This window comes from Nymphaea colorata, chromosome 12, assembly GCF_008831285.2.
Source record: "Nymphaea colorata isolate Beijing-Zhang1983 chromosome 12, ASM883128v2, whole genome shotgun sequence".
Lineage (NCBI taxonomy): Eukaryota > Viridiplantae > Streptophyta > Magnoliopsida > Nymphaeales > Nymphaeaceae > Nymphaea > Nymphaea colorata.
Window position 1 is genome coordinate 22,486,129 of NC_045149.1, and position 16,932 is coordinate 22,503,060.

The following is a 16,932-nucleotide window of genomic DNA, read 5'->3' on the forward strand; positions in this document are numbered from 1 at the left end:
GAGAACTTAGGGTTGTTTCGTGAAAAGAGAAGCAGTACACCGGTTAGTTAAAAAATAATAGGGCACACGAAAATCAAACTGAGGACCAGATTTTCACTGGTTCATTAGTTCAACCAGTTATGGGACACTCCTCTAAGTTCTCTCTGAGAAAAAGAGAGTAGAGAAGGAACGAAGATGCTGGTGGCTGGTGCAGTAGGCCGGTGATCTTGTCCTTATAACTTGCATTGAGTAGACAAACAGCGGGTCAACTACTCTTTACTTGACTCAAACGCCTCCATCAACGGATAAGAAATTTAAGGACACATTCCTTGACTTTGAATTCATGGAGGAAATTCACTGTTTGTTCACACCCTTTGCATAAAAATTGTGCATAAGGAATGTAATGGCCAAGATATCTTTAAACATTAAAAAGGAAGATTTTTAAAATGACAAAAATGGGTTATGAAAAAAGTTAAAAGTTCAAAATGTACATTTTCTTAAATAAAAATCTAAAATATTCAGCCTCCTTTTTTTCCCTTTCCTTATTGTATATTTGTTGTGTCCATCTCACCATCTTGTCCGCTGTTTTGAAAAATGGGATACAAGAGAAGGGTCATCAAAACTCCATAAGTCATGATCATTTTAATAATTCAATGATATAAATGCAATCATGGAGGTGATTTGACAGGAATCAACTTTTGAGTTGCCTGGAATCTGAATTGATTTAAGGATTTCAACGTAAAAAAAATCACATACTATAGTGTTATTATCTTCGGTTTCAAGAAATTAACCACACATTGATGCAACTAAAAGGTAGCATATGATTGAATTCGGGGATCGACCCTGATGAAGTCAACTAGAATGTAGACTTGGTTTAGGCATCCTAAAAGATCTGTTTGTACTGTTTTGCATAAAATATTTTTGAAATACGCTGTCAGTCATGTGCCACGGATATAATCTATCAAAATTATGTCTATTTTCGAGGAAAATAATGACAACAATGGCGGTACCGATCGGCAAAGACTTAAGTCTCTCTGAATAGCAAGTATAATTTGTCGCATGCCGTGACTTTTGCTCATCTCCATTGGCGTTTCTCGCTGCCATGGACCAGCGAGTAAGGTGGAGTTCGTTAGTTTCACTCTCAACCGTGAAGTGCACGGAGGGTCAGGTTTAGAGGTCGAAGTTAATTTGGTGATGGCAACTTGAACTAGAGAGCACCAGAGTGCCAAAAATATGATGAAAGCTTTATTTGTTCCAAGAGTCATTTTCCAATGGAGAAACCAATGCATTGTCGTGATTTTTCCAAAGTTCAGGAACCGAATGTCCAACAATGGCTTTTAATTCTAGACGACGACCACAGAAGCACAGGAATAACAAGAGTGCCTTTTCCAAAGTTTTAATGTTGATGATCAGAATCTAATGACAAACGAGCCTTTCTGAAAGAAAATTATTGTTGAAGGAAATGATAGCTTTCATGATAATTAATAAGCAAGCTGCTGAAATATTCAAGGGATCAAAATTATCATCTTTCCAACTTCCATAGTTGAGCAACTATTAGCTGTCACTTACATGGAAAGACAACTAATTTTTTATCATTCATCGCCAAAGGGGCAAATGTGTGCTTGTATTCAGCCATGACACCAGAGGTTTTGATGATTTTCAATGGTAGCCTGAAATTCTCTATAGCAGAGTTGATGGAATCTAGCTCTGGTCCCTCAACTCAAGCTGCTTCGTGATGGAAATGATGCTCAGGTCCCTACTATTAATGACCAACGTATAAACTTATGCTGGCAGGTAGAGACGTAATCAATTTCCATTTTGGAGTTCATTAGTTTCACTCTCAACCGTGAAGTGCACGGCTTATAAGTTGTTGAACTGTGTGCACCCTAAGACCGTGTCTGTCAAGCTAGACACTGCGTCTCAGAAATGTAAACGTAGACACACACGAGCGATTGCTTGTGACAATCATGTTTTGACATGCTTTTTTTTTTAATTTCAGTTTCATTGTAGTTATAAGACAAAAAAAATTCGAGATGCGCTTACTGATTTGAGCCAATCTTTACCCAAAATATAGAGTATGAAAGGTAAAGTATAAAGATCATGAGGAAGTGTTTCATTTATATATCTATCTTGGAGACAGCGGGCCTGCAATGGATGCACTTCCATTTATTTGGTTCAGCTAGTTGTTCAAACGATCTTGAAAAGACCCATCAATCGAATACTCCAAAAAGAACCATGGACACACCAACTATTCATATTCCAGGGGAAATATCTATTTTGAAAATTATGTACATTGCTTATCACATGTTGGGCGGGCCGCCAATTTTGTCATGTATACACCTGTTTCTTGATCAATTCTTGGAAATTTGATAACCATGTGTCATTATATGGATAGGGAAAGCTTAGATACGTCAAAATTTATGGTTGGCAGAAATTTTGGTGAACAGTGACAATTAAAATAAACATCATGTGCTTCTTTGTAATGAAAAAGAAATTGAAAATAATCATCTCCATGTACTCTAATCGGGCTTCTCAAATCCCTTAAACTGTGATTAAGTATTATTGGAGAAGGCCATGCAACTGTGATGGCATCCACAACATGACTCATGGTTGATCTTCCATTCCTTTCTTCTTCTGTGTACTACAAAGCCAATTAGAATTTCCACGCTTGAGTTGTACATTTCGGAGACCTGGGGATCTGCTTTTTCTTCCACCCACTTCCGGTTCCTTCTCGCCATTTCTCTAATCCATGGAATGAGTTGTCTGTATCCAACTTCTCCATTCTCACCTATTTGTGGAGATCCAGTGGAACTTTGGCCAGTCGCCAACTCCAGCACCAAAATGCCATAGTTGTATACATCGACCTAGATAGGTTCAAAATCCACTTAGGGTCCACTGGACATCTTGTGCCCCTCACCTTATAAAATTCAAACTGTGGATCTGCTTTTTCTTCCACCCACTTCCGGTTCCTTCTCGCCATTTCTCTAATCCATGGAATGAGTTGTCTGTATCCAACTTCTCCATTCTCACCTATTTGTGGAGATCCAGTGGAACTTTGGCCAGTCGCCAACTCCAGCACCAAAATGCCATAGTTGTATACATCGACCTAGATAGGTTCAACATCCACTTAGGGTCCACTGGACATCTTGTGCCCCTCACCTTATAAAATTCAAATGTTATTTCCACTTCTGTCAAAAATCTTGGATAGACCAAAGTCAGCCACTTGTGGCAGGAAATCCTTGTTCAGAAGAAGATTTTGTGCTTTCAAATCATAGTGATGAACGAGAATAAGAGAGTTGTGGCTCTGATGGGGGGTGGTTTAATTTGTAAAGGAATCCCAGAAGATAAAGAGAGTTGTGGCTGTTAAGGGGTACTGCATCGGGGTTTGTTTATAAAGGAGTCCTTTCACATCACAGTAAAGGAATCCAATGGTGCTCATCTCACTCCAAAATTGTCCTTCTGATCCGTGTCTCCAACCCTCTTGCTTCTTTACAACCACAACTCCCTTATCTTTTAGGACTCATTTATAAACCAACCCTGATCCACCCCTTGGATTTCATCACTAAAATAGTTTGTAGCCTTCTTCAAATCTTCAAAAGTGAACCTTCTAAAGCCCATTAACAGCACATAACCTTGATTGAGATTTTTGTGGAGGTCGACTGCCTTTTTTATGAAAATAAACCCAACCAAATGTCACACATTATTTCTGCTACCTCAATATTTTTGGGTCTGAATCTTTCATATTTCAAGTTTAAAATTGAAGAGGCAATTGTCATGTTTAAGCACTTGCTAAGAAAGGAATGTCTGCCACAAGTTAGAAAGCGTTATCTTGTCATCTAAGTGTATGAAAATCAGCCATGAGTTGTTACTGATTATTCATGATTTAGGAATATGAAATTTGTTGCGGATTTTCTCTAAATTCTTCCAATGTGAACGCTTCTTCTTTTGATATCTTTTTTTTTTTTGCCTTAGGCACTGATAGCTAAGCAGGAAGCTGCACAGCTCTGGTTACAGGCTTGAGTGAATGTAAGTGCTCAGATTCAGGTTTGATCAGCACGAAATGAATTTGGGCGCCTTACACAACAAGGGTTAAGCTGTTCCAACTAGAAGCACAGTTGAACTAAACGTCAAACTGAATCTGAATCTGGCATGAAGCTTACAAACCAAACCCAATTTTATCAAGTCCAAATAAGACAGTGATTAAATGAAAGCCTGATTACCGAAAGATCAAGAAATTAAAGCTCACAAAGAACAAAAGAATCTTTTAAGTCTCTTCAATGACAAGCCTTACGAAGATGGGACCAATTGAAAGCTCAGACAGACGAATGATAAAAGAAATAACTTGATTCAAAGGTCTGCGTCTTACTCAAGTTCTTTCGATCGACAAAAACTGACAGTGCAGTTTTTAATTTGGTTTGACATTAAATTTTTTTGGGAAGGTGATAGACTAAGATGGCGTAGAGAAACTGGACGAAAGTAAGAACAAGTAGAATGATGGCAGCAGCAAACGTGCAGTGCGCCCACGGGCTCCTGAAACAAGTGCGCGTCAGGTCAGCCCCACCATGAAATCCATTTCTGCTGACAGTGCTCATTAATCTTTTTTAGAATCTCCGAGAGCATGTCGATCCCATGCGTGTCTCCTAGCCCGAGACGATTGAAGAACACAACGACGTCGTCGAGGCTGCCGAGCTGATTGTCGATGATTCCCTGGGAAGTCACGGCTCGGGCGTCGGCAGCAGTGAGCACCAGGTCGCTAAGAAGTCGGAGGTACGATGACACCGGCTGCGCTTGGCAGCCGTCGTCTTCCATAATGCGTTGCTCGTAAGCCACCATGGCTGTCTGTTTTCCCATCTGACCATTCCTTCAGCTAATGGCAAGATGGTAACTCGTGAGTCCAGAAGATCAACAAAGCTGTACCGAACAAGTCAGTCATTTCACCAAGTCAGTCATTTCACCAAGCCTGTGTGTTAGACGTTATGCAAATCTAGTCGATATAGGCAAGTTGAATCTCTATAACTCTTGGACGTTATGCTCACTCTTGTATAAATACTGTAATTTGATTACCATACAATCAATCAATTTTAGTTTTCTTCCGTCCATTGTTTATCATGGTATCAGAGCCTGGTCGAAGTCGACCAGGGCGAGCATGGGCAGCATCTGCTCGTGCTTAATCTTGCGCAGCACCAGAGGATTCCGCAACGGAAGCCTTGCTAGTGTTTCCTTGCAGCAGAAACCCTTCTTCCTATGTTCAATAGAAATCCTGCACGCAGCCCCTGTTCTTCTGTTTACCACCACCGGCGCCGGCAAACGTTGGCCTCCATAGTGCTCAGGCAGCACCCTCTATTCGTTCTGGTTCTAACGAGCCCAAGCTCGACCGGAACCGACACCTGAGCCGGCCGGAATCTCCAGATTTCCGGCCGCCTTCCCAGCACCTTTTTTTCTTCTTCACAAACCACTGCCTGCCAATTTCAGAAATTCGCCATTATTTCCACCGACCATCTCTCACCCTGAGACTGAACAGGAATCATCGCCTCTCTGTTGCGCTACCAACGGTCCGCTGTTCGACCGATTCCGACACCGGTGCCGGCTGGAATCGCAATTTTTTCGGCCGCCTGTCCCTTATTTCCCCTGTTTTTGGGCGACCCTTATTTCCCCTGTTTTGGGTGAGACGTTTTAACGGCTGTTGCTGCGTCTGCGTCCTTGCTTCAGCCGACCTCGTTATAAGACAGCAGAATCGCCTCTGCTTCCTACTCTCCGCCTTGTTTTTTCTCTCCGAATTTGGGAAAATGCCCAAATTTCAGGCGACAGAGGAGAAGATCCCCTTGGAAACTAAACAGGCCATTGCATCCGCAGGCAGGCCACCGATCGAGGGGGATGCGAACAGATTTGAGTACCTCTGTAATCTGAGCTAATAGACCAGATGCAGAGTCCAGCCGGTGATGGACATTTTCCTCACGAAGGAGTGTCATCTCAACACGCATATGACGAAGACAATCCCTTTTATCTCCATCATTCAGACAATCCTGATACGGTTCTTGTTTCCCAACCCTTAACTGGTGAAAACTATGAAGTTTGGCATCGTGCTATGATAATTGCTTTGGCAGCCAAGAACAAACTTGGTTTTGTCGATGGTTTTATTCCTAAACCAACATCTCCTAAATCTCTTGTTGTTTCTTGGGGGCGATGCAACAATATGGTTTTGTCTTGGCTGCTGAATTCTCTTCATAAAACCTTGTCGTCAATAGTGGTTTTTGCTAACAACGCAGTGCATGTTTGGACTGAACTTAAAATTCGGTTTTCTCAGTCCAATGCTCCTAGACTTTATCAGATACAAATGCAGATTATTAACTGCAAACAATTGCAGTGCTCCATTAGTGTTTATTATACTCAACTTAAATCTCTATGGGATGAGTATAATTCATATGTTATTTTGCCTACATATGATTGTGGTGCCATGCGACAAGTTAAGGAGATATATGAACAACAGCGTTTGCTTGAATTTTTAATGGGGCTCAATGAAAGCTACACTGCTATTCGCAGCCAAATTCTTCTTATGGAGCCATCGCCTTCTATTCCACGTGCTTATGCTTTACTTGTTCAAGAAGAGCGTCAACGAGAAGTCCACGTTTCTCTACCATCTGAAAGTATTTCTGCCATCTGAAAGTATTTCTACTGCAGCCATTCAACGACGAAATAATGATAGGGACTTTAATGTTAAGTTTAAAGGCAAACCACGTATGCAATGTGAGCATTGTGAAAGAATGGGGCACACTAAGGCCCGCTGCTATCACATCCATGGTTTTCCTAAGAGGGGCGTCTCTAATTCTCAAAGCCAGCAGCCTAAGGTAAACTTTTCAACTTCTGATGCTTTATTGCCCACTCATTCACCATCAAAATCTCCAACCGGTGGCGTCAACTTCACTCCAGATTTGTACCGCCAATTCATGGATTTCTTAAACACACAAACCCCCAAAGTTAACATTGCAGGTATGATACTCCAGCCTATAGCTTGTTCTATTTATTCACCAAAGTGGATTATAGATACCAGAGCCACCCATCATATGGCAAGCTCCATTTCTATTCTCTCTTTTCCTATTCCAGCTGATTGTAATCATGTTAAAATGCCAAATGGATCAACCACACCTGTCACTCATAGAGGACAGGTTCGATTAAATCTATTTCTCACGTTGTCCAATGTTCATTGTGTCCCAGCCTTTTCATTTAATCTTGTTTCACTCCCTAAACTTGTCACTGAAAATAACTGTGATGTTATTTTTAATGATTTTTGTTGCATTGTTTAGGACCATCACTCGAAGAGGATGATTGGGCGGGGTAAATTGGAGAATGGCCTATATGTTTTGGAGATTGCGAAACCAGCCGCTGCACATGTGATGCCGGATTCTTCAACCTTATGGCACTACCGTCTTGGTCATCCTTCATTCTCTAGACTCAAAACTTTATTTAGTTCTCTTGATTTGTCTCATGTTGATGAACATTGTTTCAATTTGTCGTCTTGTCAAACAATCTCGTTTACCATTTCCCAATAGTTCAATCTCTACTATCAGATGTTTTCAATTGATTCATTGTGATATTTGGGGAGGCTACCAAACGGAGTCACTTTCTGGTGCACATTATTTTTTGACTATTGTCGATGATTTTTCTAGATCCACATGGGTATATTTGATGCGTTACAAACATGAAACCTTTTTTGTAATTCAAAATTTTATTTGTATGGTTGAAAATCAGTTTCACACAAGGATAAAAAGGTTTTGTAGTGACAATGGCCTAGAATTTTTTTCCAATGATATGACCTAATTTTTACAAACCAAGGGCATAGAAAGACAACACTCTTGTGTCGGCACCCCACAACAAAATGGAGTTGTCGAGGGAAAGCATAAGGAGCTCCTCAACATAGCTCGCGCCCTTAGGTTTCAAGCTAAATTTCCTTTGAAATTTTGGCGAGATTGTGTCTTAACTGCAGCATATTTATTAAACCGTTTGCCCACAAAACCATTGAAGGACAAAACTGATTTCGAAATTCTTCACGGCAAATGCCCAACTTATAATCATATTCGGACATTCGGATGCCTATGCTATGCATATAATATTTCAAAACGTCATAAATTTGATGCTCGTTCGCGAAAATGTGTCCTTATTAGATATCCGTTTGGACAAAGTGCTTATAAACTTTACGATCTTGAAACACATGAAGTCTTTACAAGTCGTGACGTTCATTTTGAAGAACATGAGTTTTCTTTTTCTTGCATCCAAGATAGTGATAATCGGCTTGTGTTGCCTCTCCCTACATGTGAATCTCTTGAATATGAGTACATGGTTCCTAGTCCTGATTCCATATCTCACGAAACTACCACCATATTGTCACATGAACACTCTCTGTCAACATCACCAAACGAACCTCGACCACCCACTATGCCACAACCTGCCCCCAACGATACCACTGTTAGTCACATACCATTAAAGCGTTCTACTCGGCAGCGCATGGTACCATCTCGTCTACAAGACTATCGGTACTTCTACTCTACCTCGCTCAAATCCTCTAACTCGGGTAATGGTACTAACTCTACAACACCAACACATCACCCAATGCACCATTTTCTTCATCTTGATAATTTCTCCCAATGTCACCAAGCCTTTTTAACAACTATTCTCAACAACCGAGAACTGTCTTCTTTCAATGAGGCAATACAATATCAGGAATGGAGAGATGATGTGGATGCTAAGCTTCAAGCGTTAGAGGCAAACTGTACTTGGGAAATCACTTCTCTTCCACCAGGCAAAAAACCCATTGGTTGTCGCTGGGTTTACAAAATCAAGTATAAAGCCGACAGATCTGTTGACAGATATAAGGCGCGACTCGTTGCTAAAGGATATACACAAACCGAAGGTATCGACTACATCGAGACTTTTTCTCCTGTTGCCAAAATTACGACTATTCGTTGCCTTCTATCCATTGCTGCTATTAAAGGGTGGTCTCTTTACCAAGTCGACGTCAATAATGCCTTTCTTCATGGAGATTTGCAGGAAGAAGTCTATATGTCTCTTCCAGCTGGTTTTACCCGACAAGGGGAGAACATTGTCTGTCGGCTAAAGAAATCTCTTTATGGGTTGAAACAGTCATCTAGGAATTGGTTTTTCAATCTGACTGAGTTCCTTCAATGCCTTGATTTTTCTCAATCTAAGGCAGATTACTCCTTATTCTCTAAGGTCAACAAGAATGGCAGTATTTTTATCGTGGTATATGTTGACGACATTATTATTGTAGGGGATAATCAACAAGCCATTGATCAGTTGAAGGTCATCATCAATGGTAAATTTCAATAGAAAGATTTAGGAGAACTTAAATATTTTTTGGGCATTGAAGTTGCAAGATCAAAACGTGAAATTTTTCTTTCTCAAAAGAAATATATAATGGACACTCTCCATGAAGCTGGATATAGTGGGGCCAAACCAAGTGACACACCAATGGAACAACATCTAAAGGTAGATGATGAAAAAGGTCAACTATTAGAAGACCCTACTTTCTTCAGAAAAATTATTGGTCGTCTAGTCTATTTGACCATCACACGACCGGATATTCTTCATAGTGTCTATATTTTAAGTCAATTCATGGCACACCCAAGAACCACTCACTTGGATATGGCTTTTCGCATCCTTTGATATATTAAATCATCGCCTCGACACAATATTCTTTTATCATCTAATAGCAACATTTTGTTAAAGGATCTTGCGACTCGGATTGGGCCTCATGCCCAATGACAAGGAGATCAACTTTTGGATTTTGCATATTTATGAGAGACAACCCAATATCATGGAAGGTCAAGAAGCAATCCACTGTATCAAAGTCTTCCGCAGAAGATGAGTATAGAGCCATGGCTCTAGCCACTTGTGAAATGACTTGGATAAAATATATTCTCAAAGATTTTGGAATCATTCATGAGCAGCCTATGGAGTTACATTGTGACAATAATGCAGCAATACATATCGCTGCAAACCCGGTGTTTCATGAAAGGACTAAGCATATAGAGATCGACTGTCATGTTGTTCGCGAGAAAATCCAAAGTAAAGAAATCTACACCAAACACGTATTGTCTGAAAATCAAGTTGCTAATATCTTTACAAAGCCTTTAGAAAAGGAATCATTTTTCAAGTTAAGAGGTATGTTGGCCTTAATTGACCCAGGAGCTCCAACTTGGAGGGGAGTGTTAGATGTTATGCAAATCTAGTCGATATAGGCAAGTTGAATCTCTCCAAAGATTTCACCGTTGTAAAATCCCTCCTTTCTTTCCTTTTTCTGAGGATGAGGACGTTATGCTCACTGTTGTATAAATACTGTAATTTGATTACCATACAATCAATCAATTTTAGTTTTCTTTTGTTCATTGTTTATCACTGTGCGGTGAGAACTTTAATATTAGTTCCCGGCCGGCTGCGAGTTCTGGTTTTACCATGATCTTCGGTTGGAACTTGATCCGTGAAGCATCGAGGAGATGGCAAGCGCCGGCCAAGTTTTGCGCCTCAAACGTTTCCATAAAATAGCCACTTAAGAAGCTATTAACATACCTTCAAATGGAGTTGGATACACTAACTGCACATGAAGCTGTTGAAGAAAGATCAATGGGATTTGGTTCCTCATCACGAGCAGGTCTAGTAGAATGTGGCGGAGCAAGGTGGTGTTGATAGGATAAATGTTGCCCGCGGATAACCTGGCAGCCATGGTGCGAAAAGGATAAGCCTCCGTAGCCAAGATGTGCAGCTGCTCTAGTAAGAAGCACCCATCTCTTGCCAACGTCGTCACAAATTCGTTGTTGTCTTCAAATCCTTCTAGCGGGATGTTCGCCCCTTCGTAGCACCCCTTCGCCTCAACTCCTACTTTCATCAGGGCATTCACAACATCGCCTTTATTTTCGTTTATTCTTTGCAAGACCAAGACGAATACGCGGTCCTCCAAGACATGGGTGTCTCAGGCGACGTAGGATCCGACGCTAATGAAAAGAGGAGCTCCTCGCTTGTATGATCTATCCCTCGTGCATCATTAAGATGAAAAGCTTTGGCTTTAAATGGTCCATTTCTCTCCCTTTCTATAGATATCCGCTCAAGTTCCACTTTTCCTATATATATATATATATATATATATAACTTTTTGTAAAGACAAAAATAAAACAAAAAAATAAAATAATTACTGCGGACATTTCTTCTTAGCAAATTAACAATACGTCCTTCCCTCCTTTTTACTGCGTACTATGTGCACGACAAGCACAACTTTCTCTAGGGTGAAGAGTAGCTGCATGACATTCATATACCAAATTTAGCAGCTACGTAACATTCATATACCAAATTTTGACGGATATACGGTAAAAATTAAGTTACAAAATAAAAGTTAACCTATTTCTTCATGAAGAGTAAAAAATGCTCCTCAAAAGAGTTAAAGAGTTCCATTTAAGTAAATTCATTTGTTTCGCTCTTTTTCTCCTGATCTCTCCTCCTGTGAAGAACATTTGATACTCTTGAAAAAAATTTTGGTATTTACAACTTAATCTCTACCTCTTATCTTACAAAAATTGACCACCCAGATGATTCCTATTTTGATAATTGGTTCTGAATCAACCGTGTTCCGGATTTTGGGTCTTTAGGTTAGAATTATCTTTACAAAGATCAGGAGACAAAACCAACCATGGAATCCAAACCGGTCAAAATGGATCATTTTGACCTCCTATGTCTTAAAATCTGAATAAATAGTCGGTTTGAAACCCTACTCTTTACCTTTATTAAGTCAACTCAAGAACCAAAATCCATGAGTTCTTAGAGCCCAGAACTAGTGACCCAAACAAATCATGTGTGCTCTGTACTTAAGGCCGTCTCTGTTGAAGAAAAAGAGAGAGAACCAATCTCCAATAAACGTAGGTCTACTTAACCTTTTGACTCATACTCCGCCACATCTTTGGACCCATTTGAGTTTAGTTCAGATCACGGTGTTGATCTCTAGCAAACTTCTATCATTGGCATTAAAGTTTAGTTCAGATCACGGCGTTGATCTCTTAGTTCAGATCACGGTGTTGATCTCTACCATTGGCATGAATGTGAGTTGTGAGTTATTACTGACGCGAGATTGATTTTAAAATGTTGAATACTTTGCAAAATTTCCTAAAATCTTCTCGTTCGCTTACTTGATTGGAACTCTTCGTATTAAACCCTGATTCGCTTGCGTCAGATCCATGGTAGGATCCAGTCAAATAGAATAAACTAGAGAATCAAATCAGACGGATCCACCATCCAATATGAAAAATACAAACAGAAAATAAATTAGATTCGACCAATACGCATTTAGTAATTATCCAGCCTTGAATCTGCTATAGAGATGCACATTTCATTTTTCAAGTTCCATTTAGATATTTCAAATTAGATTTCTGTTACTAAACAGTCAGCTTAGACCACCTTCGAAGTTTCAGTTGCAGCATATTTGCGATGACTAATATATTTCAAATAGATCATTGTAAATGCAAACTGTAAAATTGTTCTCCCGGTGAGCAGGAGGTTAGCAATCCACCATTTAAAATAACCCAAATGTCGTCTCACTTCCTTTGCCTCAGAAGACTTGTATGAAGTATGGTGCACCATTCTTCAACTGAGCGGGAGGTTAACAACCCACCACCGCAGAAAGAAAACACAAAAACTTACCAACCCCCCAACATCCTCATTACATTCTCAATACTTGGCCTGCATTAAGAGTCCTGAGCTACATCAAGGCCTGTGTGGAATGCGATACCAAGTATAAATGAAATTTATAGATAATTACTCAAAATTTCACATGTTTATAAAAGAATTACGAAAGACTCCGTGAGTTCATAAAATGATTCACAAAACTCATGGTTACACAGTGAAAATTATTTTTGTCCCTATTAAAGGAAGGATGGAGCCGTCATATGACATAATTTGTTACTGATTATTGCGTATTTGTTGCAATATGAAATTTGTTGCAGATTTTCTCTAAATTCTTCCAATGTGAACTCTTCTTCTTTTGATTTTTTTTTTGCATTACTTAGGCATTGATCGTTAAGCAGAGAAGCAGCACATCTCTGGTTACTTGGTTGAGTAAATGTGAATGCTCGGATTCAGGTTTGATCAGCAATTAATGAATTTGGCCGCCTTACACGACAAGGGTTAAGCAGTTCCAACTAGATGCAAAGTTGAACTATACTTTTTGAAACTAAATCTGAATCTGGCATGAAACGGAAGAACCAAACCCATTTTATCATTTCCTAAAATCTTCTCTTTTCGCTTACTTGATTGGAACCCTTAGCATTAAACCCCGATCCACTTTGGCCAGATCCTTGGCAAGATCCAGTCAAATAGAATAAGCTAGAGAATCAAATCAGATGGATCCACCATTGAATATGAAAAATACAAAAAGAAAATAAATTAGATTCGACCCATGCGCATTCATGATTATCGAACCTTGAATGTGCTATAGATATGCACATTTCATTTTTCAAGTTCCACTTACAATTCCAAATTAGATTTCTTTTATTAAACAGTCATCTTAGACCACCTTCTAAGTTTCAATTGCAGCATATTTACGATGACTAATATATTTTAAATAGATCATTCTCAATGCAAACTGTAAAATTGTTATTTTGGGTGAGCAGGAGGTTAACATTCTACCATTTCAAAAAGACCTAAATATTGTCTCACTTCTCATGCCTTTGACGACTTAAGCTACATCAAAACCTGGGTGAAGTATGGTGCACCATTTTTCAATTGAACAATTGGTTAACAACTCACCGCACCATCTTCATTTGCCGACCCTAGGGTCTTTAGCTGCATCGAGGCCCATGTGGGATGCGATACACCCTTCAATTTGATGTCGTCATCCTAATATGCCAAGTATAAATGAAATTTATAGATCATTGCTCAAATATTCACATGCTTCTGAAAGAATTACTAAAAATAACGTGAGTTCATAAAATGATTCACAAAACTCATGGTTAAGGAATGAAAAATATTTTTGTCCCTATAAAAAGATGGAGCTGTCTTATGACATAACAGTTGATGGTAGGGCTGCACAATGAGTCGAGCCAACTCGGGCTCGACTCGAACTCGCTCGGAAATACTCGACTCGTTTATAAACGAGCCGAGCTTGAGTTCAAACTTATACTCAAAATATTAAACGAGTTGAGTTCGAGTTGTTACAACCCAACTCGTTTATGCTCGGCTCGGCTCGATTACTGAAAATCGTTTTTTTTAATTATATGAACCGGTTCACCGAGTCACCAAAACCGATTCACCAATTTAGGTTAAACTTTTTTGTTTGTTATGTTTTCATTTTTAACATTTTCTAAACTTCTCCCTGTCTCTCTCATTTCCACCGCGGCGGGAAGAGAGAATGACATAGGGGAAAGGTTTCTTCCTCATCACTGCCGTTGTCCCTGCAACTGTGCCGCCCAGAGTTGCTGGCCATCTGCCCCCCTGAATTCCCTCTTCTCTAACGAGGTTCCTTCTCTCCACCTCCCTCTCAATGTTTGTTGTGTCTCGAGAACAGATGCTTGGCGCAGCCCCTAGTGCCCCCACCTTCACAGCCATTAACCTCCTCCCTCCTCCCTGTATTGCGTCTAAAGAAGACGGGCGTCACGGCCCTTAACCTCCTCTTATCTCTATATCGCGTCTGGAGAAGAGGGGGCGTCGCAGCCCCTGATCATTTCCATCCCCTCCCTACTGCGCCTGGAGCATGGCTGCACCGACTCACCGCCGCCCTCTTTCCTTCTTCGAGCGGCACAAAGGAAAAAAAGAAAGGGGCAAAACCCCTCTTTCCTTCTTCTTTGCCCTTCCACGCCCTCTCTCCTCTCTACCACCCAATGAGCGGCACAAAGGAAAAAAAGAAAGGGGCAAAACCCCTCTTTCCTTCTTCTTTGCCCTTCCGCACCCTCTCTCTCTCTCTCTCTCTCTCTCAGACTCCATCTCAAATGTGTGTTGAGTTACCTCCGTGAAACCCTAGCCCGCATTTTTACCTGGCTGTTGTTCTGCCGTTCACTTGTGATTGTTGCCCTAGGACCTCCAGCTTTTAGAGCCTCCTCGCTGGGGATGGTGTTGGGGTTAGCCTAATAGTTGAACAAGTGGAAGTGGGTGGGTCAGGGTGAAGGTTTTTGCACACAGTCGTCGGAGGAAAGATGGCATCAGCCTGGGAGAAGGATTTGGAGGAACAGCTCGCCGAAGCTGGGAATAAACTCCGGAAGCCACCAGCTGAGCTCGACGAGCTTCGTTGCCTCCTCGACATTGGTTCCTTCTATTCGAGTTAAGGGAGTCGAGTTCGAGCTCTACTCTATACAATCGATTCGAGCTCGAGCTTGTGTCAGGGAGCTCGACACGAGTTCGAGTCGAGCTCGACCTCGGGCTCTATGAGCCGAGTCGAGCTTGAGCTGGGCAAGCTCCAGCTCGACTCGGCTCGTGTGCAGCCCTAGTTGATGGGGGTGAAAATCCTTCCACCCCTATGAACATGTGGCTTAAAGGACCCTTGGAAAGAGAAAGAGAAAAGGGGAAGGGCGGAGCTTTAAACTACATTAAATACCATTCAACCCAATACAACTATATTCAATAATATTAATATAGTGGCACCCCAATGCTATGTTTACATATTGATACGCCATCAAAATTTTACTTATTTACATATAGGTGTGTCTTAAAATTTTAAATTTAAGGATAGGATCATCAGAGAAGACGGCATCACAATATCTGAGATATCCATCACCTTGTTTTAAGGTCCATACGAAAAATGAAAAAAAAAATGTCTTGACTCTGGAGCTGGAAAAGTTCGCACACTCCTTGTCAGTCTAGCTCTCTCATCTTCAGGTCATGTTAAATAAAGAGGAAAAAGAAAGTACTTAACAAGTAGTAAAAAAGAAAAAAGCTTTTGTCGAGTTCATTGGACATGCATATCTTACAACTACATTTGGTGCTTGCATGTTTCCTTTTCATATTTCAACTTCTTTGTTTCTTAAAGTCATGTTTTTTGTTGGTAAATTGTTTATAATACATAACTTCATGCTTATTCTTTTTAAGACGCATACACATGTAACAAAACCGCCTAGTTTTGGATATATCCTATAAATACTAATCGCTTTCCTTTTACAATCAAACTTCATTCTAATTTAGACATAAGGTCATAGATATCATTTGGAATTAAATTAGTTTTCTCAACATATTGCTCAATGTCATGTCTTTGACAAACTCTTCATCCACATTTAACTCTTCATTCACAATAATCTCATCATCCACTTTTATTTATTTATTCACTCTACCACAGAAAAGATGGATTCACCCACGTGTTGGAAAAAGGGACGTCGATGAAAGTCTACTTTTACCATCATTCCGCTTTAAATGTCGGTGAAGATAAATTTTTGTCATCGTCCAAAACAAGATGTCGGTGAAATTAGTTTTCACCGACACATGTCGTTAAGATGTCATTGAAGATGAGCTTGTACCGATGTCCAACATGCCAATGTTGCCAAACATTTTACTTTTACCGACTTCCACAATAAGATATCAGTGAAAGTGGGCTTTTGCTGACATCCAGGTCGAAGACGTTGCTAAATCCAAACGTCCATTTGGTAAATGTCCATAAAAAAGAAGTTAAGTTTATTAGCAGGTGGTCATGCTCACATCAGTGTTTAAACTTAATGTTAAGTTTTCCCCTATTTTTGAATGATTTTAGGTTATGATATCGTTCTAGGGAATGTACCCTATTTTTTAGGGTTTTTCGGTAGTATTTGACCATAAATCTTACTAATAAGGTTTGTTGAGATTATGGCTTTCAATTTGATATATTAATTGCATAAAAATATCTGCACAAATACAAAACCCTTAATCTTAGATTGAGCACAATAATTTCTGAACATAGGAGCCCTCAGTTTTTTTCCCCATGAGATACTATACTCAATACTC

The 16,932-nt window shown here is 40.1% G+C and overlaps 1 protein-coding gene across 1 annotated transcript; it reads left to right on the forward strand.

Annotated features, from left to right (window-relative positions):
• Positions 1-5,899: 5,899 nt before the first annotated feature.
• On the forward strand, positions 5,900-6,640 carry LOC116265326 (uncharacterized). The gene has a single exon (XM_031645875.1). The coding sequence runs from the start codon at positions 5,900-5,902 to the stop codon at positions 6,638-6,640; it is 741 nt and encodes a 246-aa protein (XP_031501735.1).
• Positions 6,641-16,932: the final 10,292 nt, after the last annotated feature.

What these genes read in the sequence shown, in the direction of transcription:
- LOC116265326 (XM_031645875.1), top strand. Translation starts at nt 5,900, where the DNA reads ATGCAGAGTCCAGCCGGTGATGGACATTTTCCTCACGAAGGAGTGTCA.